This window comes from Melopsittacus undulatus, chromosome 3 (assembly GCF_012275295.1).
Source record: "Melopsittacus undulatus isolate bMelUnd1 chromosome 3, bMelUnd1.mat.Z, whole genome shotgun sequence".
NCBI lineage: Eukaryota > Metazoa > Chordata > Aves > Psittaciformes > Psittaculidae > Melopsittacus > Melopsittacus undulatus.
Window position 1 is genome coordinate 45,664,311 of NC_047529.1, and position 24,932 is coordinate 45,689,242.

Sequence of the window (24,932 nt, forward strand, 5' to 3'; positions counted from 1 at the left end):
CTATTCTTTCATTCTTCAGTTTTTGTAGGGGCAGATTTTTATGCATATCTTTTAGTTAGAAGCCATAAAAGATTTTGCAGATATTCAGTAAATCAGTTTTCTCTGATCTTCAGAGCTATCAGAATGCAGTCTTTCAGAGGCCTTGTGTTTCATAAGTACTAAGCATTTTCAAACTGCTTAAACTGCAAATGATGTTTATATGCGTGTGTATATATATATATGCATGGGATTGCTGACACTCCTTCTGTATGGACTTTAAGGTGCTTGAAAACAGCAGCCAATAAAAGATAAAATTACTCATTCACTTAATTGACCTAATTTGAAAGAGCATTTTTAAGTTGTTTTGTGGAATCAGCACACTCTTCTAATACGTTTTGGTTTGGTTGTTTTTTTCTTTTTAATTCCCCCATCCATCTGACATGTGGGATGCATGACATTTAAGTGGCATTTTTGTCTTCAGGATAAGTGGGTAGTTAAGATTTTATGACTAACAACTCATTGGGAAGTGTCAAATTGTATGTTGTCTCCTACAGTTTATGTATCAATTATTTACCTACTTGTTATAGAAGAACATCACTGAATTATATTTAGTGTTTGTCTCTGAATTTCTTACAGTATCGATTCAAATATTTTTGCAGTGTTATGTGATATTTAAGTACTTCATGGTAAGTTCCACCACAGTATACGCAGTACAATTTATGAAATTGATAATTCCTAGTAGGTGGTATTTTTCCTTTAATTTTCAAACCTTTTTCTCAGTAAGTTCAGTGAATAATTAGTATATATTTATTCTCTCCTTCTTTTTGGTAGTTTATTAATCAAACATTAACACTTCAAAACTCCAAATTTTCATTTGTTTTGTTTTTTTTTTTTTTTAAACAGCAAACCCCCTGTTGGAAGCCTTTGGAAATGCAAAGACTGTTCGCAACAACAACAGCAGTCGTTTTGGGAAATTTGTTGAAATTCACTTCAATGAAAAGGTACTGGAATTTTGTTACAGATAACCAGGGATGACTTTTTGCCATAAAATGGAAACATTAGACTAAGTAGGCTGAATAGATATTAATCGTGCAGCAAATAGCTGTTGCACTTAATAGATTTATTTTGTATTCTATCACCTTGAAAGGAAAACCAAAGCCATGCAGTACTGTGTCACTACTGGAAAACAGTGGGTCAAGTCAGCAGCAAAATTACTTCATCCACAAAAGAATAAAATTGTTCCCTTCATTTGCAAAAAGGTGTATCTAAAGAATAACTTAATTGCTGTTAAGTATTTATGCATTCCTTTAGTGCACAAATAAGTGTAAATTGAATATTAAATATAAACAAATATAGTAATATTATAATGTTTTAATATACTGAATAAATTATTGATATTTTTATGTATTGGTATGAAATTTTGGGACCTCACATTAGTATTATGTATGTGACAGAAGTAATGGAACCGTTTTTTGTCAGAAGTGTTACTGCGTAGCTTATGAAAAATTTTCTTTGTTTGGGAGTAATTTTGTTTGGATAGTGTACGTATACACATGTTCCACAACTAAGTATGACTGTATGGCTGTCCAGCATGTCCAAGTTGAAGACTTTTGTTGACAATCTTTGTAGAGATTATGTACATACCTTCTAATCTTTCTGATTGAGGACATGAACAAATTACAGCATTCCCTTCCTGCAGACTCTGAGCTCATTATCTGGTCTTAAATTGTCATCGCTTGGTTTTGCAACCAAACTTCCAATCTTTGGAGAATAGTTTAGATGAGGGACTATCTGTTTATCCAGTTCATGTTAATAAGCTTATGTTACTTCAGCTGAAGTAAATAGCGTTCCCAATATCTTCAGAAACTGCTTAAAACCTTGGTTCAGCTTTCCAGTTTAAGATCAGCCTATTTACTTGAGCCCCTTTTTTTACTAGACTTCATGCTTCACAAGACTTCTTATTAGGTCTGGTCTCTCAAAGCAATATGAGTACAGACTGGGGCCTCAAATTTGTCAGTCAATAAGTTATAGAATCATAGAATAGTTAGGGTTGGAAAGGACCTTAAGATCATCTAGTTCCAACCCCCCTGCCATGGGCAGGAACACCTCACACTAACCATATCACCCAAGGCTTCATCCAACCTGGCCTTGAACACCGCCAGAGATGAAGCATTCACAGCCTCCCTGGGCAACCCATTCCAGTGCCTCAACACCCTCACAGTAAAGAATTTCTTCCTTATATCCAGTCTAAACCTCTGCTGTTTAAGTTTCAACCCGTTACCCCTTGTCCTATCACTACAGTCCCTAAGGAACAGTCCCTCTCCAGCATCCCTGTAGGCCCCCTTCAGATACTGGAAGGCTGCTATGAGGTCTCCACTCAGCCTTCTCTTCTCCAGGCTGAACAGCCCCAACTTTCTCAGTCTGTCTTCATATGGGAGGTGCTCCAGTCCCCTGATCATCCTCGTGGCCCTCCTCTGGACTTGTTCCAGCAGTTCCATGTCCTTTCTATGTTGAGGACACCAGAACTGCACACAGTACTCTAGGTGAGGTCTCACGAGAGCAGAGTAGAGGGGCAGGATCACCTCCTCCGACCTGCTGGTCACGCTCCTTTTGATGCAGCCCAGGATACTGTTGGCTTTCTGGGCTATGAGCGCACAGTGAAGCCGGCTCATGTTCATTTTCTCATCAATGAAAAGTCTTTCTTAGCTGTTGTAATGGCCATAACTAAGGAATTCCTTGCTAGTAAGATTTGTCTAAGTGCAAGGAATTTTATCATAGGCCATATAAATGGATTTCAAAATCTGTGTCTGACTTCCATCTGGAAAAAGAAGTGCAAGTGTTTGAAATAAAATGTTTTCTCATAATTAGTTTGCCTAAGATACTGTTCAAATACCTCATCTTCAATTTTAACCCTTCTTTCTCATTTGCAAGAGTGCTGGTGAAATGCAACTAGAGAAGGTTCTAATTGGTAATGGTGCTTACCACTGGCCAGAACAAACAAGGGTAGCTGTAGCAACACTCTCTGCAGGAACTACTGGAATTCTACCAAGGATTTCTGCTTGTTTAGGTGAAGCAGACCCTTCTTTTAAGAGGCATGTATGAGTAACAGTATATGAGTTGGAGGAGAAATTATGCTGGAGGCAATCGTTTCCTTTATAAGCTTAATATGTATTAGGTGTAGATATATTTTAATCTTCTTTGGAGCAGTGCCTGAGTGACCTATGATCAGACAAATGTAAATTTAGAACTTCTGAATCTCAAATAATTAAAAAAATATTCAGATAACCAGAAAAATATTTTTTCCTCCTAGAATTCGGTGGTCGGTGGATTTGTATCGCATTACCTTTTGGAGAAATCTAGGATCTGTGTGCAAGGCAAAGAGGAGAGGAATTATCATATCTTTTACAGGCTTTGTGCTGGTGCTCCAGAAGACATTAGGGAAAAACTGTATCTAAGCTCTCCTGACAACTTTAGGGTGAGTATGAAGAGTCAGTGTTTGTAAAGCTTCTCATATATTGCATACAAGCTAATAAGATGCAAATAAAACCTGTGCTGGATGTAATACTCCTAAATATACCTAAATGAAAGAGAACTTCAACAGTAAGAAACTAAGACTTTAATCATTGTGCATAGTTCTTTTAGAAAACGTTAAGTTAATGTTCAATGCCAGGGAAAAGCAGAATAGAATTTTAGTTGTTAGGAAATGAAGGGAGAATGAAATAGTTATACTGCAATGTACATCCATGTTTGCAAACAGCATACACAGTTTCGTCATCCCAACTTGGAAGGGAACAGTGAAAACTTTGTGTGAAGCAGAGGTCATGGTTGAAGACAAGCTCTTGGATAGTATGGGCCTTTTAATTCAATCCAGTTAGCCTGTTCTTACTACTTCTGATTTGTTTACTTCCTTCCCTTCTTCTCCCTATGCTTTATTTTTAGGGCTTTCTGCTCTTTTTTGAGGCCATGAGGTTTCTCCTAATAAACCCTGATCCTGTGTTAGGTTTCTGGTAGCAATCCCAATCCCACAAAAAGGCTGGCTTTCCCTCCTACCATTAAGTTTAGTTCTTGCATTCCATTCGTAGCATTTTCCCACCTTTTTTACTATTCAGTTTAACTTGTTCCAGCTTTCCTTCTTTCCCTTCCCCTACTCTATGTTCAGATTTCACAGAATTGTTTTCTGAAATGATCAAATAATGTGATGTTTCCTTTTGCTTTCTTTTCCTTCTTGGCAGTGATTTTTTTTTGCTGTTGTTCTCTGTTTTGTTGTCTGTTTCCCTGAGAGGCTCCAACCCCATTTTCCTTATTTCTAAATTCTCTTTTAATTACTCAGCATGTTATATCTCAATAATCTCTTTTTTATTTTATTTTTTTTTTATTTTGAGGAAAGAATATTATTGAACCCTTATACAACCAGTGCTGCTTTACTGATACAGCTGTTTCTCATTGTTTTCCTGATTGCCCCTTTTCTTTCAGAGTCCTTCTAAGCCTTTTCACACTTTACACTGTCATCACCCATTTTACTTGTAAGGTGAAGGCTTGCCTTCAATCATTTGTTCCTGATATTTAATGATATATAAACATATTATTAGGGTTTTGTTTTGTTTTTATTTTCCTTTTGACAATCACACTTGAATTGTGTCTACTGATATCGCAATAGGCTTTGTTTACTTGTATTAAAAAGAAAAAATACTGGCATATCAAATCCTACTGATAAATACTGGTCCGTTTGTTTGTGTTCTGTCATTTGTCTCCATTTCTCACTGCTTTCTTGGCTTCTCCTTGGCCTGGAATCTCACAGAAGAGAATTTTGTGTATTTCTAAAATAGACCAAATCCCTGCTGTGGGTTTGGAAGCATTTTGTAACACAACAGTGTGGCATTACAAGGATTTATTTTAACCAACTGTCACCTTTTTACACTTCTTTGATCTTAAATGAGGTGAGGAGCTCTGCTAACAAATACCTTGCTGTGTTGGTTGGTTGTTGGTGTATTCTCCTGCTTGATTTTCTAAATAAAGCTTGGACTGTGCTTTTCTGTTACTTTCCCTAAGATCTTTTGTACTTAGTTTCATCAGAATTCAACAGAGGGCTGGAAGCCTTAAAGATACAAAGTTCTTACTAGTTTTGTGCAAAGCAGGGGTTGCATAGGAGAGACCTAAATCAGTGCATTCTTTGTGGGGAAGGTGGGTGTACAGAGGTCACGAAACAGGTTGCTGCTACTTCTTGGCTTGGCCAAGTCAATCTCTGCTTACTAACAAACCAGAAAGCAGGCACAGAGCTGCAGTTCCCATATTGTGGACATCATACATTTGTACTGTGATGTCTGGATGATCTTGCTCCATAAAAGACACTGGCAGTATTTTAGGGCAAGTTTCCTTACTTCCTCAGTGGTGTTCCTGGGGGTCTTTATAAATCTCATATTATTTCTTTAAATATTTAGTTTGTATCTTCTTATAGTTCATCTCTTTGTACTCAGTTGTGAGTTGATCTGATTCTTATTAAGAAAGAAATGCTTCTCTAGGAGGAAGGCTTTTCTTCTGAAACATGCAACACAAAAAGGGTTGGGATTTTTTCTTTCTTTTGGTGTAATATGGAACTAGTTTTCAAAACTTTCTTCTTTACTGTGCAGTTATTCTGTACAATATTCTCATCTATGAATTAAAGCTAAAATCTTGAACAAATTTTCATATCTATATTTTTTTTATTGTGCAGCCATTTTTCTATTAAGACTTCTTTCTTGTAGTTAATAGATTTTTAATTCTGGAACTGACTATGCCGTGTTCCCACTCTTGGGGTCATTTTTAATCAAAAGCTCCGCTCATGTGAGCACGCAAGCTTGTAGATGTCACGGTCAGAACTGCAACCTGCTGAAAATCGGGCTGGTGCAGTTATAGTATTGGACAGCCTGAGTGCCTTTACAGTAGGCACTTGCTTGCCTTTTCCATTTATAACTTATAGTCACATCAGTCTTATCACACCCTGACATATTTTGTTTGATTGCTTCTATATTTTGCAGCAGGTACTTTCATTTCCATTAAGAATGTTTATTGCTGTACCATATGTTAGTATTTGAATCCTGAGCTCATGTGAAAAGGGCCATCCTGCATGTTATATTTAAAAATTTTGGCACTTCTTCCCCTTCCCTACCCAAGTTAAACTACATTATCTTCAATTAAAATAACCTTAGGATCATTTTCATCTTTGTATGTATATAAATGAATATAAGTTATATTGCACTTAATTTTCGTGAAGTAGTGCTTTATAGAAGAATTTTGGAAAAAAAAGACTTGTAAAAGCTTAATTTTCTTCCTACATTTGTATTGCTTTTGTCAAGATAATTTTTTCTGTCTTCTTCATTCTCATTTTTTGCTCCAGGATCTATCATAAAATGGGTCTGAATGATCAAGCTTGTGCCACTTTTTTACCACATTTTTTGTTGACTGCATGTCTCTCTCTTTGGAATTTCACATAAATACCTTCTTTTAAGCTTCTAATAATAGATGGAGATATTACACTAGGAAAGGTTGATGATGGATCTGGATTTTGATAGTAATGGTGTTTTTTTTGGACAAGAAAATCACTTGGGGAAAAAAAAAAACATACTCTTAAGTTGGTTATTTAAAAACCCCATCCCTAAAGTCACAGTTTTGCTTCGGCTCTTTTGTGCCACCTCTCCTGTGCCTTTTCACTTACCAAGATTCAAGTATGTTTTACTTCATGCCTGGTTTATCTTCACTAGACTCATGTGAAAATAGGACCATCTCAAATTCTCATTAATCTAAGAGAAATAAGTGTGTCTTATATTTGGGTCACTGATGTTTTATGGGGGTGTTGTACTTTACAGTAAAAAAAAAAAGGAAAAAAAAGAATAATGGTTTGTTAGGTGTAGTATATGGTAACCTTAAGCTGTTAATTTGTCTGCATCAAAAACGAAGTCTCTTAGATTTAGTATGTAAATATACTTGAGTTTTTAGCTTTTGAATGAAAACCATTATCTGGTGATTAAATGTCTCCTACACTGGCTATTATTTGAATACCATTGTGGTTCACATTCTCAGCCTGTCAGGTATGTTTCCACACACTCCTATTGAAAAGTTCACTTTTCATCTCCAGTTCCTGCAGTAGTGTTTCTTATACTGTAATACAGGGATAGATTGTGTTTAAAATGTGTTGTGCTTTGCATTCTTATTGGCTGATAAAGAAAACTTTTCAATATTTTGTTAAACACAAAGCTAACTTTGAACACTGTTTCTTGTCACTTTGTTTTAATATTAAATGTGTCACCTAGTTTTCTTCGGCTGTTAGAAATGCTGTATTACTTTTTAAAGTTTTGTATAGAAATTTTAATCAAAGTGTAGAATTATCTGTGTTCACCTAGTTGAAAACATTTTCTTTGTTCGTGGGTGTCCTGGTTTGAGCAGTAGCAGTCATTTTTCTCCGTCTTGGTAGCTGGTGCAGTGCTGTGTTTTGACATTTGAGCTGAGAACGGTTGCTGATAGCAAGTACGTTTTGAGTTACTGCTCAAATGCTTGGTTTGTCCAAGGCCTTTTCTGAGCTCATGCTCTGCAGGGAGGAGGGGAGGCTGGGAGGAAGGAGAGACAGGACACCTGACCCAGGCTAGCCAAAGAGGTATTCCATACCATAGCACATCATACCCAGGATGTAACCGGGAGAGACTCAGAAGGGCTGGAGCTCTGGGGGGATGGAGGAGGTATCAGTCGGTGCTCGGTCGGGCAGGGTGGGGTGAGTTATGGGTTGGTGGCTGGTGAGGTGTTGCATTCCCTTCACTTGTTATTGGCTTTATCGTTATTATTTGTAGTAGTAGTGGCAGTAGTGATTTGTATTATGCCTTAGCCATTAAACTGTGCTTATTTCAATCTGTGGGGGCTACATTCTTTGGATTCTCCTTCCTAACTCTCCGGGAGTTGGGGGGTTGGGGGTGGTGAATTAACGAGCTGTGCGGTTTGGTTTTAAACCACGACAGTGGGCTAGAGGTAAGAATAGTTCACTTCCTTTGGACAAAGAACTCTGTCAAGCTTTTGGAAAAAACTTTTACTTTGAGCTGAACGAATCAGAAGGAAAAAGCTGGCAACCCCATTTGGCTGGAAGAGTTAGTCATTATCTGAATGCCTGGTCTATTCCTTTTACTATACAACATGAGATGGATATCAGAAGCCAGCTTCTGAATGAGGCTTCAGCTTGTACCATGTTACAAGCTTTTAATACTCTTCAAGCTTTTTAATACACAGTGTGTCTTACTATCTAGAGAAATATTTTACTGGTGAGGAAAAAAATAATTTTTTTACTGGTGAGGAAAAAAAGTTTGATACTACACATAGGTCAGAAAATTTATTTTCTTGTTTCTTACTTTTGGTTGTCTTTTCCATTCATAGGTTTAGTTGATTAAAACATTGAATATACCACTGTATCAAAAAGTATCTTAGTTGTCAAAATTAAGAAGCTTTCAATAGAATGTTGTTATTGTTGCACTTTGGTAATTTTGTAGATATAAATAAATTCATTTTCAAGGAATGGATTCTGAATATCTACTGTGTTGTTGGTATCATATGATTCAATCAAGCTACATAAATGAAGCCTTAAGTAAAAGGATGTTTTCCTTACTCCTAAGTATACATTTCCACTTTTTTGTTGTTACAGTATTTAAATCGAGGCTGTACCAGATACTTTGCTAACAAAGAAACAGACAAGCAGATTTTGCAAAACCGCAAGAGTCCTGAGGTATGTTCGTATTTTCAATTAGTTTATATTATTATGTAATGCAGATAGAGAAAATGATTACAGTTTTACTGTGTGAAACGAAATGTTCATTTTACACATCCTCAGAAGTCTAAATGGGTATTGTCAAAGCTGGTATATTCAGAACTCTGGTTTTGGAGTTCAGTCCCAGCAATATATGTTAACAACTTAAAATCCCAAATGGAACAGGTTATAAAATTATTTCATTTTATTTTTTTTAATTATTATAACATTTAATGATGCAGTTTGTCTTCTGTGCAAAACAAAAACCTATCCAAGACTTTGTAATCTTACTTTTAAATCTTCCTACTGCTAAGAAGGCCAGGTTGGACAGAGCCTTGGGCAACATGGTTTAGTGTGAGGTTTCCCTGCCCATGGCAGGGGGGTTGGAACTAGATGATCCTTTGGTCCTTTCTAACTAGAACTATTCTGTGATTCTATAAGTAGTAGTTTTTTTGCAGATTTATTTTTACTGTCTGGATTTTTGAAGTGATGCTCCAAACTGTTTTATAAAACAATGTAGCCTCACTTCCAGCATAAGTATATACTCTGTCACTGTACACTGCATTATTTATTGTTTTTTATTGTCCCTTGACTATGAATTGTTACTTACAGCAGAGCGTGTTATTTCCTGAAAGTGTGAAACATTAAAACATTTCTTTCCTCTTGCTCCATCTCTCTTTACATTTTGAAAAACTGTAATTACCAGAATTTGTATCATTTAATCCTTTGAGCTTGTTCACATGAGGACACTAAAGATTTTGATCTGAATTAATATTATGTGAATTGAAAGTTGTTCAAACACTTCATTAAACTTCTGCTCTGTTCTCTAATGTAATTTTCATCTCTTCATGCCTAAGTGTGAATTTCTGACTTGTATAGCTGGAAGATACTTCAGATCTGAATCAAATCTGTACTTACGATTCATAGAATCATAGAATCATATAATAGTTAGGATTGGAAAGGACCTCAAGATCATCTAGTTCCAACCCCCCTGCCATGGGCAGGGACACCTCACACTAAACCATATCACCCAAGGCTTCATCCAAACTGGTCCTGAAAACTGCCAGGGATGGAGCATTCACAACCTCCCTGGGCAACGCATTCCAGCACCTCAGCACCCTCACAGTAAAGAATTTCTTCCTTATATCCAGTCTAAACCTCTGCTGTATGAGTTTCAACTGGTTACCCCTTGTCCTATCACTACAGTCCAATTCAGTAGCAGGGAAAGCTGCATATACATGTAGAAAAATACAAAGATAGCTTTACTCAATATTTTCTCTCCCCCAATGACCATGCCATCTCTTTTACCTTTGAGAAACTGGGGTTGAACTTGTATATAGCTCACACCTAGCTATGACACACAATAAAGCTCAAGTCAATGTTGTAATGTCTACATCTGGATTTATAGTGTTTGTGTGTTGCAACGCTGAGCATTTAATGCCAGTTTCTTTTGCCTGAATGTAGGCTTATTTCTATAATCAGGGATGGTGAAGACTGACTTAACAGAAATGCTCTTTGGTATTACCATTAGGCACAAAGCTGGTAGATATTTATTTCTTGTCAAGCATATTGGCTGGGAGATTTTGCCTCAGTTTACGTAATTTGCCTTAAATGAAAACTTGTAGTAAAGTTGATCATTTGTGTAGGTGTAAAGTATCAATATTCACTTATTCTTGCTGCTGGAAGATGAACCTGTGCAATCTTCTGTTACTGATGTGATTTATAGGCGCATGTTTTGTGATAAATCGTGCTTTGTAAAGGACTTGATTTGAAATAACTGTCTAAACTAAAACATACTGACAGAGTAATTCTGAAAATATATTTTAGACATTAAGTAGTGGAACTACTATATGAGTCCATATTACATAATCCCTTCAAATTCACAGCCATGTGAATTTGAAGGCTCAATAAAGGATTAAATTCCAGTGATATTTAAAGTTAGTCTAGCCACTTAACAGGAAATATATTGCATTGTTCAGGTTTTTGAATCAGAAATTTAGTATTTGTTCTATTATTTTATGAAAAATAATTGTTTATTTTAATAAAAATATCTGGAATAGTAAATTAATACTTAAAATTATTTTTGTGTTTTCCTTATCAGGAAGATGAGGTGATCATTTTAAATAATTGAGATGTAGTTTAATTTTACTGATGTGTCTAAGTATTGTGTGAAGTGAATTTTTCAGATGCATGTGGTGTTTTGATGAAAATTCTGTTAGCTTATTTGACATTAGGAGGCTTCTATTTAGTTAATGATCCTTTTTAGTTGAAAACATTTTGAACTAAAAATGTAGCTCAGTTTGTGCATGATCAGTTACTCTTGATTGCATGCAGATGTGTTACTAGCTACTATTTAAACCCATTAATAGTTAAAATGGCTTTTGATGTATTTAAATTGGGAAAATCAACAAAATGTTAAATTGGTGTTTTAAAAGTAGCTGGTATTCTCCTAACCCATAGAGCACTGCAAACAACTTTTCTGTTTCTTAATCACTAGCAAACATTTGCAAGTATATTTCTCTAAATAAGTCTGTTTAGGATAGGAATAATTCTTCCAGTTCTGTTATGTCCTATACTTCTATATTCTTTTTGGACTTTCTGTCATACTATCACAAGGACATCAGTCTTCTTTCAGCTGCTAGAGGCTAGAAGCACTCCTTTGTATAAATGTTTAGATAGCTCCCTAGCTGGAGTCTTCCTTTCCACTGCTCAATACTGTATTCCTGTCCTTAGCTGTAACATGCTCCAACTTTTGCTTTCTGAAGATAGTTTGAAGCTTTCTTTGAAGTTTGAAGATCATGCTTTTCAAAGTGCTGGCAAATTAAAACAAATTAGGGTTCTTGCAATGAAGAGCTCTAATATCTTTCTACTTAGTTTAGCATGCTTTTTCGTGCTTTTTGTTATGTTTTTTTTCTTGACTGGTAATAATTGCATTTACTTTAAAATTGCTTACTGAATTTTTTGCTTATCTTGTTATTTTATAGTATCTCAAAGCAGGTTCCTTGAAGGATCCACTCTTAGATGATCATGGAGATTTCAACAGAATGTGCACAGCAATGAAAAAGATTGGACTGGATGATGCAGAAAAACTTGATCTTTTTAGAGTAGTGGCTGGTGTCCTTCACCTTGGAAATATTGATTTTGAGGAAGCTGGAAGCACTTCAGGTTAGGAAAAACAAATCAGTTTTCTGTAAAAATACTGAAAATGTCTCTTGTTTATAGATGATTCCCTTCCATGTGACTTACTGCTTTAGAAAGTTGCTTTATGTTCAAGGGTAATTTAGTCTTAATTCACTCCATTTTGAAGTCAGGTTTACCTGTTTATTTTAAAATTGTAATTCTTTACATGCTTTGAAAGCAAATAGGCTCTCACTGAAATTGTTCAATAAATTTTTCAGTGCAGAGTTTGATACCAAGATATGTTGGTATAAGTGTAACTCAGACTTAATAGTAGAATGTACAGGAAAGCTGAGGAGGAAGAATGAATACTTTTGAAGCAGTTGTTTTTACCTCAGTACTGAAATCAGTGTCTCTAAGTTAAGAACTGCTGTCCATAGGTTCCTGAAAGACTGAAAAAACTCATGTTCTGAACATACTACAAGTCTAACTACAGTAGAAAAGATATGTATGTAGATATTTATCTTCAACCTACACAGATACAGCGAAATTGGTTCTTACTCCTGCTTCAAGTATGTGTAGCTGTTGCCGAACTTGGCAGAGTTATTAGGAAGGTCATTTACAAGGTGGTTTTGAATGGTAAATTGAATGAGTATTAGCCTTACAGGTTCACAAGCTCCCACCCCCAAGCACAGAGTCACCACAGAACTGTACAGACACTGCTCAGAAGAAATTGTAGAAGGTCTCTAGTCCAATTTGTCCTCAAAAGAGAGTAGTGCCAGTACAGAATTCAAACGGTTAGTTCACAGAGAAGGATTGTCACAGAAAAGGTGACGGTTGTTTTGTTTGCTTGGGTTTTTTTTTTGTTGGTTTGGTTTTTTTTTCCCACTTTGGTCAAATCGAAACCTTCCCAGTGTCAGTTCATGATGATCATCTTCATGAAGAGGTCCGAAATGAACATGATTAATGTGTCTGAATCTGGGAAAACATTGGAGTATAGAAGAGTAGTGGCTTCACGGGGCTCAGCAGTAAGCTGACAGGGAGCTCCCTGTTTGAGCTTTCTGTGATTTGGGATTTTGGGATTGACAAGGTGGGACAGAGTGAAGAGGGTGCAAATGTGAGTGCAGAGGCAGTTTCAGGAGGCAAACAAACAAGGAGAGGAAGAAGCACAGACGGTGAGGAAAGTCAGGATTTAGAAAAGAGGACACCAGAAAACTTATTTTCTCTGAATTTGGAATTTCAAACCTTTTTCCCCTGGAAAAAGTCTCTTTACTTACCTGTAGAAATGAATTTTACTGAGATCAGCAGGAGGTATAATCATGGCACATGTAATTGTAGAGAGTTATGAAATTGTAGTGGCTGGACAAGCTCTGGCACTGAGGCCGTGGTGCCAGGCAGAAGATAACACACCTCCCTGCTGTTTACCTGGGAAAATGTACATACCAGTATCTGAAAATGTAGGTGCCGGGAGTCTGCTGCGCCTGGCACTTCTGTTGCAGTGCAGGGAAGTCTGCAGGGGGTTGCAGGAACACCTAGATCCAGAAGGTTACATCTCTGCAGTTAGTTGTTAGGTATAGAATTTTAGCATTTTGGGGTAGTCCTTTCACTCACAAGCAGGTTAGCTTTTGAACAGCTCATGCTTAGAACAATATTAAAAAAATACAGAATTTCACACACAGTTTTGGGGTGTTTTTGTTGTTGATTGCCTTTTTTGTTAGTAGTTTTTGTTTTGCCTTTTTTGTTGTTATTTTGGTTTTGTTCTGGGGGTCTCTTGGTTTTGAGAACTGGCTCTTCACATTTAATACAGGAATTAATTTCCAGAGGAAATCTTTAATTCCTTCAAAGTTGATGTTACTTCTAGTCGCCATGGCACGATTATCACCAGTTCAGTGTTTTGCCCTAGAATTTCCCATAAACCGGCCCAAACGGCAGCTGTTGAACAGCCACTAGCGAGTAGGCTTTAAAGCAGGCGAGCGTGCCAGGGCCTGTCCGCGTGGCGGAGGCGGTGTGCCAGCAGTGTACCGGATCTCGGTTGTGGTGTTGCTCGCAGGGGGCTGCACGGTGGGGCCGCGGAGCGAGCCGGCGCTGGAGTGCTGCGCGACGCTGCTGGGGCTCGACCGGGAGGACCTGCGCGGCAGCCTAACCACGCGCGTCATGCTCACCACGGCAGGGGGCGCCAAAGGAACAGTCATCAAGTGAGTCCTACGCGCCGCCGCGCTGCGACGCCCGTCTCTTTCCTTCCCCGCGGCCCCGGGGAGGCGGGGGCTTGGGGAAGGAGGCTGGGGAGACGCGCGTATGCAGGGGTCTGCCTTGGTATGCTCACAGGGGCGCCTGCAGCAAGTGCGGCCATGGGCCAGGTGCCGTGGAACCGCCCCAGCTCCTATCCCATCTGCCAGCCTTCACTGCCAGCCCCAGTGCATCGCGATCTCGTCTGCCCTCAGGAACGGGGCTTGGCCCCTCCCGTACCAGCGGGAAAAACGCGCTCAGACTCCCCCTTGACAAGTATTAACGGAGTTGCAGTCAGGACAAGTGCAGCTGTTCATGTCCCTTACTTAGTGGTTTACACAAACCCTAAAACACAAACCCCATGGTACTGCAAAAATCCGAGCCTGCAGCAGATTTACATCCTTAGTCCCTTCAAAACGGCAACACCGTGCTATCCTTTTCCGTCATGCAAATGATAATTTAGAGATGGCAAATTATTAACAGGGCTTTTTTTTTTCCTTAATTATTCGATTTTATTTTTTATATGCCAGGGCTTGCTTGTTTTGTTGTTATTAGTTTATTGGAATATTATCTTAATTTTCGTTGGGAAGAGTGGCAGTTATACGATGTCTGACTAAAGTGAGTTTCATTTTCAAGAAAAAAACCAGCTTTGAATAAGTCGCTAACACATTTCATAAAAGTCTCTCATGTGCCAGTGAGTACGCTGTGTGGCCAAAGGAAGCATAGCAGTCAGCCTGTTAAATCCATAGCTCACATTGAAAATCAGCTATGCTAATAGATCTAACAGGTACACTGTGTCAAGGATTGTTAATGCTGTGCCTGAAGTATTTCAGAAGATACTTGGGTGCGTCTTTCTTTTAATAAAAATAGTGGAACAGGGTGAATTTAAGGAAAAGGGTTTTTTTTTTGTTTGCTTTGTTTTCGGCTTTTTTGTTTGTTTTCTTTTTTTTTCTGTAGCTATTAAGAGTGCATCACTATTGAAGTAAATATGACCTTAAAAATTGTGATTATCCCTTTCATTTTGTCAAGAAGCTGTTATCAAGGTAACTGCCTACGCACAGAATTAGGGTAGTGTTTTCTTTCTGTATATGGAGATGTTTCCTTTGTTCTAGTGAGAAACCTCTAACTTCCACCAAAATTTTTTCTTCTTGAGATTTATCCCACTAGCATGCAAGCTGTCAGGGATACCAGCTAAGCTGCGTGCAACTGAATTGTGTCTTTTAACATTTGGGTTTCTATGTTGTGTATTTTCTGGAGGTAAAGAAAACACCGCATCAAAAAACTGACCTTGGGCTAAACAGTTTGGAGGATGTTGAAAGTAATTGTCGGTGTTTAACTGAATGCATTAGTCTTTTAATAAAAGACATTTTTTGCATTCACTTCAGTCATTGGAAGAATGCACAGGTACTTCCTATTGATTTATGGAAACAATCAGATTGTTTTAGTGAATCAGAAATACAACTTTATGCATATTATACCAGAAGTTTAATATTTGAAAGCAAAAATTATCTGCATTAATGTGGAATATATAAATTCCTTGCATATTTTATGTCTTTTTTAACTTATTACTATAATTTATATTTATGTCTTGTAGTATGAAGTATTTGATAATATTTCATAAACTCGTGGGCTGAAACAAAGTAATAGCCGATTGATTTAACCTTTGTATATCATCTGGCCAGTAAGGTGGCAGGTGTTAGTTAATGCATGGTTAAGTTATGTCAGAATTCTGAGGTGAAAAGTGGACCTATGAGAACTTGAGAGCATCAGCATTTTTAGTTCCCAAGTGATGTAATGGATATAGGTAGTGAAGGTTTACAGTGGTGAAGAGCTCATTCTGTGCAGGAAAAGTAATCTTGAACTCTACCTAGTTCTAACCAATAATGATAAAATAAAATACAATAGCTTTAGTGGAAATACTGTTCAGTGCCCGCTTCCTAATCTGCAGAGTGAAACTGATCTTCTTGGCCAAAATTTGAGCACAGTAAGTCATCAGTTATAGTCTCTGCTGTTTTAACATCTTTTTGTTTGTTTGTTTGTTGTTTTTTTTTTTTTTAGGGAACACAGAAGCTATTCTGAATTAACTCATATTCAGGAGTCTTAAGTTTAACATGGGTATAGGCAGTTGTTCCAGTAAGACTTTATTACCAAATAGCTGATCTTTGAGGTGTATTTCTAGTAGAGCAAACACGTGGGTTTTTGGTGGTCTGTTTATTTCTGTAGGGAAGAGTTGTAATGCCGGGACAAATAGTAAGTAATGACTGGGGAGCTGTTAGTCTGCCTTCAGTTAAAAGCTCAAGATCTAGATCTCTTCATAATGCATTACTGGAAAGTGCTTATAAATTCCTCTTCTGCCCCTCAGTTATTAGAAATTGAGGACTCTTGGTCACTGTCATCTTGCTGCTTTATTAACTGATACAGAAAGTTACAAGTAATTTTTGCCTTATAACAACATTTAACATGTAGGAGGATGTGGGTCTTGCGGGTCAAAACACCTCCAGTGACCAATATTTTCCAGGCTTTACTGTTTGCTATCTTCCAGACCATGTCTAAATTGACCACAAAATCTTTGATGTATTCATCCAGGATAAATTTTAGCAGTATTATGGACAACATTAGAATAGAAATATATATCTTATACAGTACAGATGGTGCTCATATTAACACAAGGCAGTATGACAGTTGCAGGTTTTGAAAGTTAGTAACGTATTTTTACCTAATTCAGCTTGTGATCCACTTTTTCTGCCAGCTCACTGCTTTCCTGATGATTCTTCATCTTGTATTTGAATTTTTTAATTCTCCTAAGTATACCATCACCCACCTTTACCAAAATTTATCTTGTGGATTTTTAAATTGTGTTTTCAATTTGTGAAAACAATTTTGTATGCTGATGTCGATACCAAGATTTTCTGCTTTCTTAGTTCGGTATTACCAGACCATTTTTTGAAAATACCCTTACTTTCATATTCCTTTTAAGTGGAAGTGTTAATGAGAAGCAGAAGGGGGTTGAACAAATCATATCCATGTCAGATTCAGATGGCACCCCACTGGAGATGCTCTCAGTGAACTGTTGACTCATCCTCTGAGAGCAGATTAGTTTTTTCTGTTGTACACATAACGTGTAGATAAAGTGTTTCTGTATAGTTTCCCTTTGAGAACATTTGATGGCACATAGCAAGCACTAAAGCAAAGGTTTTTCATAATATATGGCTTCCCTTTCACCACATCTCAAGTAACCCTGTCAAGAAAGGTTTCTTAAGAACAAATTCAGTTTTTGATACAGCTTCAAATTCAGTTTGGATTAAGACTGTAAAGATTTTCTGTTCAGCATATTTATCCTGAAAAGCCTGGGGCATTGGTAGCAGTGTACTGTTTCAAAAGTCTACAAGCACAAGAAGCTATGTTCCCATGGAAGTACTTCATTTTTCCCCAATGTTTTATTTTGTGGGTAGCAAAAATTAATTCAGAGGACTCCTTCCACTATCGCAAAGGATTAATGCATTAAGCCTCTTGATCTAGCCTTTTCTAAACTTGCACAGCTAAAAGCAAACATATGCTAACAAGTACACAAATGTCTTTTTCTCATGTGCCTTACTGCATGTACAAGGAAAGTGGATTATAATGTTTTAGATGTTTATTAAAGAGCCACCAGGTTTTTCCACAGTAGCAATAGTTTCTAAATTATTTGATTGGCATCAATATTAGGGTTTTGACAAGTACATTGTTTTATTTTGTTCCATCAACCCAAAGAGCTACTGTCTTTCTTAGGGACCTTTTGTGTGCAAGTAGATCATGTGAGTCCTAGCAGGTCACAGTGAATGAATAGCTCAGCTGAAATCACTGTGCTTAGAGTATAACAAAGGCTTTGTTCTGCTGGGCACAATGGAGCCAACAAGGAACAGTAGGAGGGTGATGTTAAATACTATCTCTTTGAATTTTATTAGATACTAATGTGTAGTGGACTGCCAGGGATACTTGACAGCTGCACTATGTTTATCCCTCCCTATTAGTATCCCAGAAAGAGCATAATGTTTTTGCCATCCATGTGAAGTGTCTTTAGTACAGAAATTATGTGTTAGTATTCAAAATCCAATACACCTCTTAGATGGTAAATGCACTGTACTACTCTTTTGCTCAGTTTCTCCATTTCCAAGAAGACTTTCAAAAGGGGTTCCATCATCATAAAGTAAATTATTTTACAGTGTGCGAAATTTAACTTACATCATTCCAGATTTTCCAGCTTCTTTGGGAATACATTTTCTACCAAAATGCAATTTTTTTGGATGGTGGTACCAAAGCCTCTGTTGGAAAAATGCTGTGTTAAAAAAAAAAAAGTTTTCTACAGGTTTTAAAACTTTTCTCAAATTACAAATGTGCTGCTTATATTCTTTAGTTATGTAGGCCTTTCACTAGGTACGGTTACTTCATCCAGGTCATTTTATTTGTGAAGCAGTAACTATTGGATGACAGTAATTGATGGGTATTGCTTCACTTGCTTTCTCTCCCCTAATTGTTGTCAACCATGGGCGAATTGTGCATATTTTAATTGCAGTTTATGTGTTCTGGAAAATGTTTGGAGACTGCACAGAATTGTCTACAGGATAAATCTAGCCCATGAGAATGCTTTCCCCTAGGCCTCAGACTCCTTAGATTACTGGAAAGCATGCTGAATAAATTAGTATGAAGATGAAACAAGTTTTTTTTTTGTTTGGTTGGTTGGTTTTTTGTTTTTTTTTTTTGTTTTATTTTTCTTTTTATTGCAACCTTGCCAAATAGCTCAGAGTTTAGTAAAATTTCTTCACTGCTCCATACATGTAGCTGATGAAGGGAGAAAGGAAAATTTATTTTTTTTCCTGGTCAGACAAGAAACAGGAAGAGGAAAGAGATTCCTTTGTTAGTGCAGACCACAGGAAAGAAGGAGCTGAGTCGGGAGCAAGATCGTGAGAAGGAAGTTACTCGTTCTGAATGTCACTTCTGCAATAGGACTGTTTTGTATTTCCTGGCCCAGTGCAATTTCAGCATTATTTTGTGATTCTGTACTTTCAGCTGTGCAAAATGCATTGCAGGAATACATTTACTTTCCACAGATTGTGCTCCATACTATGAAATTTAACAATAAGGTTTTGTGCAGCCTCTGGAGTCCTCCTTAATAATACCAGAATCTGATATTTTTGAAGAACAGGGCTGTTTGATAAATATATTCTCTATAAGTAAGACTGCTGTGTTGTTAGAAAAAAAAAGTAAATTGAAACCATGAATGATTTTAGTGTATTGTATTATGTAATAAGCCTGCAGCTGACGTGTAGGAATTAGTATTCTGATCTCTTAAACGTATCAGAATGGAATGTAAAGGTACCTTCTTTCTATTTATACGATAAGATTTCTGTCAGTACTCATTACCTTAAGATAAGTCAGGAGATACTTAGTGGAAGACAAGATTGTGTGTTAAAGCTAATTACTATCAAATGTAATGTAGCTGCAGGCATCCTCAGTGAATGGAGTCTGATTTCCTGACTTGCACAAGTCACAATAGAAAGTGATCTCCATCAGTCTTATGTTTCTGTATCAGAAGTACCATCATTGAAAAAATAAAGAAATAATAAATATGACTTAGTTTAGTGCTTGTGAATTCTGAGAAGTGAAGAAAATAATGCAGTGTGGGTAAGCTGTTGTCATGGTTTTAACCTCAGCTGGCAGCTAAGCCCCACTCAGCTGCTCACTCATTTCTCCCCAGCAGGATGGGGGAGAGAATTGGAAGGATAGAAGTGAGAAAACTTGTGGGGGTTGGGTGGTGGGGTTTTTGTTGTTTGATGTGTGGGTTTGGTTTATTGTTTGTTTTTCTTTCCTTGTTTTTTTTTTGTTTGTTTGTTTTGGGGTATTGGGGTTTTGTTTTTCTTTGTTTTTTGTTGACTGCTAAACTGGGCTATAGACTTGTAATAAATAATCACAATGCAGAGTAAAGGTTTATGAGTAAGAGAGAGAGAATAAATTATCATCTCTTAAAAGGCCTCTCTTTCCAGTCTTTAAAAAGAACCCTTATTTTGGAATTGCATCTAACTTTCACACTCCCTTATCTATGTTTTTTAACATCTTGGTGATTAACTTACAGCCTTATAACCTTACTTATAGCCCTTATGAAAGCACAGGGACAAAGATGTCTGAGCAAAATTGAACTATAGGTTTTATTGTAACGAAGCACCTCAGAAACAGCTGAACTGTTTTTTGTAGATGGAGCTGTATATATACTTTAAATATCTTTCTCTGACAATTGTCAATATAATTTCTAATTATCTAATAAACAAGTATGAAAACATCTGCATTTCTCCTCTACTGAGGATAGTGAAATATTATTTTTTTATGTCTATAAGTAGGATAGTTAGTCTAACTTGGCAAGATTGTTTCTTACCTAGGCCTACAGCTCAGGTTTTGTTTTTCCTTTTTGTTTTTTGTTGGTGGTTTGTGTTTTTGGTTTTTTTTTTTTTATATTTTTTGGGGAGGGGTTGTTTGTTTTTTTGGTTTTTTTTTTTTCTATATGCAATAGTTGGAAAGATGTTTTTTAAGTTTAGGGTCCAAGCTCAGTATTTCAGGGTAAGGAATTCTGAAAAATAAGATCTGTATTTTTGGTTTTTAGGGTGCCTTTGAAAGTGGAACAAGCAAACAACGCTCGTGATGCCTTGGCTAAAACGGTGTATAGTCATCTGTTTGACCATGTAGTGAATAGGGTAAACCAGTGTTTTCCATTTGAGACTTCTTCTTTCTTCATTGGTGTTCTAGATATAGCTGGTTTTGGTAAGTATAAAAAAATAAAATTATTTTTTGTTGTCTTTTATTGCCACCAAAGATTCAGTGATAAATTCTGCAATAGAGAGTGGGAGTGCTTTTTTTGGTGGTTGTGGGGGGGATGAGTTACAAGGACTTAAGAAAATATCAAGAGAGCAGTTAAAACCTCGCTTTCCAGAAACACAAGAAAGTAGAGGAGTTTTAGAGCTTCTCCTGGTGACCTAATACCACTGACAAGCATTAGTGTGAAACTAAGCATCTTTGTAATGGTTTCAGATTCCTGTAATGTCTACATACACACAGATTTTGAAGGACTAGTAATTTGGAACTGTGTCTAGCTAGTAGAATTAGGAAAGATACTGTATGTGCATGCTCTCTCCCCATTCAGTCCTGAGAAGATCACTGGATGCTAACAGGCAAATGAAATCTCCAAATTAAGATACTGTTTCCTGGAGGGTGGATAGTGATGTTACAGATTTGGACTTTGGGCTTCTGGTTCCTCCAAGAAAGTGGTGGGTGTTGGGCATTCCTGGAAAGCTTTTGTCTGATTTTAGGGGCCTGTTTTCAGATTAGGGCATGTTTTATGGTGTGCTCTCAACCTGCTAGAGGTAGTTCATAAAGAATGAACCAAGGGAATTTTGGTTTTCAGGTCTCTAGAGTTATGTTATGTTATGCTATGCCAGCCTGTTGTAGCATGGATGGGTGAGGACGTATTGGTACAGTTTTACTCTATGGTAGCATCTTGCTTTGGTTTGCTGCCAGATAAAACTGTTATTTGTCTTAGAAATATGATCTGTTGCAGTACTTTTATATCTATTTTATTCACAACTTGAAAATCTGTGAAAGCTTGTATTTTACTGAAAGAAAACAGGTATGGATCTGAATACATCTTCAAGTATTAGTACTGTGAAGCTTCTCTTATTTACTCCTTTATATAAGTTCTTATAACACTGGTTTATCATAGAAGTTTATTTTCTGTTTTTCAGAATACTTTGAACACAACAGTTTTGAGCAATTCTGTATTAACTACTGTAATGAAAAACTGCAGCAGTTTTTTAATGAAAGGATCCTGAAAGAGGTATGTTAAATTTAATTTTATAGTTGATTGTTTTTAAGTGGGAAGATACTGAAAGCAGTGCTACTTTAGCGATGACTGCACATTATGCTTAGATAAAAAAAAATCAGTTGACAGCTTTCCTACTGTGTGACATCAAGTTGTGTCAGAAAAGAATACAGCTCTTTAAAAAGCAACAGTCATTTTTTCCTCTTCTTTTTTACCATTCATTAAAATGAAGCATCCATATGTTGAATGGTGCTTTATCTTTTCAATTGCCTTTTTTTTTTTCCTTTCTTAGGAGCAAGAGCTTTACCAAAAGGAAGGCCTGGGGGTTAATGAAGTGCGCTATGTAGATAATCAGGACTGTATAGGTATGTACTTCGTGAAATGTCAAGCTATTCATTAGTGTCATGGAGGAAAAAAAGTTTCAAGCAGAAAAAGCAAGATATGCATAGCACTAGTAACTTGATGCTTATAATGATTGTTACAACCACGTGAATTCTTCCAGCTTTGTATAACATTCTAGTTCTGGTTAGTAATAGAGCTGTGCTGTCATACTGTGTGTGTTAACTGCAGCTAGGACTTGTGAATTTCCTGTGTGTTTTCCAACAAAAAATGTGGTACCCCTAAATAGGGCAAATAAAGAAGGGTGTAAGGGTGTCTGGGGAAAAATATTGCATGAATTTAGAAAAAAAATCCTATCCCATTCTCACCACCTTTTTTTTAGCCAATGGGGAAAAAAAGCAAAATCCATAGGCTGTAGATGTTACTGCTGGTTTTACGTTTATACAGACTGATGTATCAGAGGCTTAGATGTTGTTGCTTCACACACACCTCTGCCCACACCCCCCCCCCCTTTTCTCTGCATTCAACTTGTGTCTTTTAAATTGGTGTATTAGGAACAGAAGTTCATCTTGCTTTTGCATTAACAGTAATTTAGGTGTGGTAACTAGTAAGACCTGGCTGAGCGGAGGATTCAGAGTGACAGAATTCAACATCTGTCGGAAAATGCCATGCTCTTCTGAGGCCAGGGTGGGGCTTTGAGCAACTTGGCCTAGTGGAAGGTGTCCCTGCCCATGGCAGCAGGGGTTGGAACTAGATGATATTAAAGGTCCCTTCCAACCCACATTATTTTGTGGTTCTATGATATGATTGTATGATCCCTTCCCACCCAAACCATTCTGTAGCCTTGCTGAAGAAGTTTTTGCTCTGTCAGATAGGACCGTAGAATCGCTAACTGTGACTTAACTAAAGATAACATTGTCAAGTAAGCCTCAAGCTGCCTTGTGAAAAAGCAACAGGAAGATATTTGGAGGAGGGAACAAAAGCATGGCAACAAAATAAGTGGCTTCTGTGAATACAAACTTTAATCTCTTCTAGTGGTTTAATAGTATCTTCTACAGCTTTTTAAAGTGAATGAGAAAGGTAATGTTGGTTTATGTGTAAATATGCTTTTGTTTAAGATGTTGGACCAGGCTGATAACAACAGTGAAAATGTACAAATATTAGCTGCCACAAAAGAGAAGGGTATTACGTTGGTATGAAAAATAGCTCAACACTATGGTCGAATCTTAGAAACAGTCATTAGTAAGTTAGAATGTGTTGATGGAGTGGTAGTCATCCCTGTAGCTAAATTAGTTTGTTCAGATTTTATGAGTATAAATTCTTTGCATCGAGGCTATCTCTGTGCTTTATATATAGCGTCATACTGTTTAAAGTCTGTGGTGAGAGTTCACAGGCATTGCTGCAGTACAAGTGTTTGTCATTTCTTCCTTTCCACGGAAGAAAATTGGGTAGTAAAAATTCCTCTTACAATAACATTTTTATAGATAATACAAGAAAGTTTTAAAAGCCGCAAAATTCTTGTCTAATTGTTTCAAGGGCATGAATTTTTATGTGAACTTTCGATGGCTTTTGCATATGTATGTGAAAAGTTACTTGTAAAAGTTGTGAAGCCACTACTGTATGCTAAAATCTGATTTGCTTTACTTAAAACAAATTCATTTAATTTTTCTTCTTGGATCTTGTTGTGAATGGAAGTATTTGCCTTGTAATGCTTATTGTTTTAGGATGTGGGATAACCAATTACGATGTAAAGACCTATAGTTATACCACACAGCCATTAGAAACATTTAGGCACCTTTTGGGAGTTAGATGACTAAGTTAAACTTGCAACAAAGAGTAAAAACCAAACAATCCATGCCTTATTTTTTTTCCCCAGTGTTGCTTGTGTTAGACTTAGAACTTGGTATGTATAGGACATAGATTAAAACAGCAATTCAGATATGTAGAATTAATTTGAAATTACTTTCTGTGTTTTGTGTTAATAGCTTTCTCTAGATACCTTTATACAGAATTGGATAAGTAGTATTTTAAATTTGTAATGTTTGGTTCTGATATGAATTTATTCAATTTCTGTAAATATATTTTGTTTTATTGATAGATTTGATTGAAGCAAAATTAATAGGTGTACTGGATATTTTGGATGAAGAAAATCGTCTTCCCCAACCAAGCGACCAGCATTTTACTTCAGTTGTGCACCAAAAACACAAGGACCATTTCAGGCTCTCTGTAGGTTTATTTTTGAATCTGTCTTGTTTTAATAAAACAGTTCTTGGAGCAGTTGAGACTAACACTTCCAAGTTAATGAAAACCTTTCCTAAGAAATCTCATACCAGACCAGTTTGCACAATCCATATCCTTTTGTTAAGGCCAAGTTTAGTTATTAGTTTGTTAAAAAGTTCACTGAAGGCTGTCATGGTTTGAGCATGTTTTGAGGGTGTTTTTGTTCAAGGTTTTTTTTTTCAGCCAGGTGGAGGAGGGGAGTCCGGGAGGAAGGAGGGACAGGACACCTGACCCAGGCTAGTCAATGAGGTATTCCATACCATAGCACGTGATGCCCAGGAGGCATACTGGGAAAGAGAAGGCAGGGGGTAGTGCTCTGGAGAGCACCCTCAAAACATGCTCAAACCATGACAAAGGCTTAAATCTTGCTTAAGTAGCAATTCTTATTTC

At 37.0% G+C, this 24,932-nt stretch overlaps 1 protein-coding gene across 1 annotated transcript in view; it reads left to right on the forward strand.

Moving 5' to 3' along the window:
* The window catches only part of MYO6 (myosin VI), a 109,776-nt gene that overhangs the window by 48,831 nt on the left and 36,013 nt on the right, over positions 1-24,932 (forward strand). Inside the window, exons 8-16 of the mRNA XM_034060373.1 lie at positions 883-980; positions 3,290-3,454; positions 8,636-8,716; positions 11,722-11,902; positions 13,905-14,049; positions 20,712-20,869; positions 21,847-21,938; positions 22,216-22,288; positions 24,361-24,488. Of these exons, the coding sequence (XP_033916264.1) occupies positions 883-980; positions 3,290-3,454; positions 8,636-8,716; positions 11,722-11,902; positions 13,905-14,049; positions 20,712-20,869; positions 21,847-21,938; positions 22,216-22,288; positions 24,361-24,488 (1,121 nt within the window). The remainder of the gene's footprint in view (positions 1-882; positions 981-3,289; positions 3,455-8,635; positions 8,717-11,721; positions 11,903-13,904; positions 14,050-20,711; positions 20,870-21,846; positions 21,939-22,215; positions 22,289-24,360; positions 24,489-24,932) is intronic.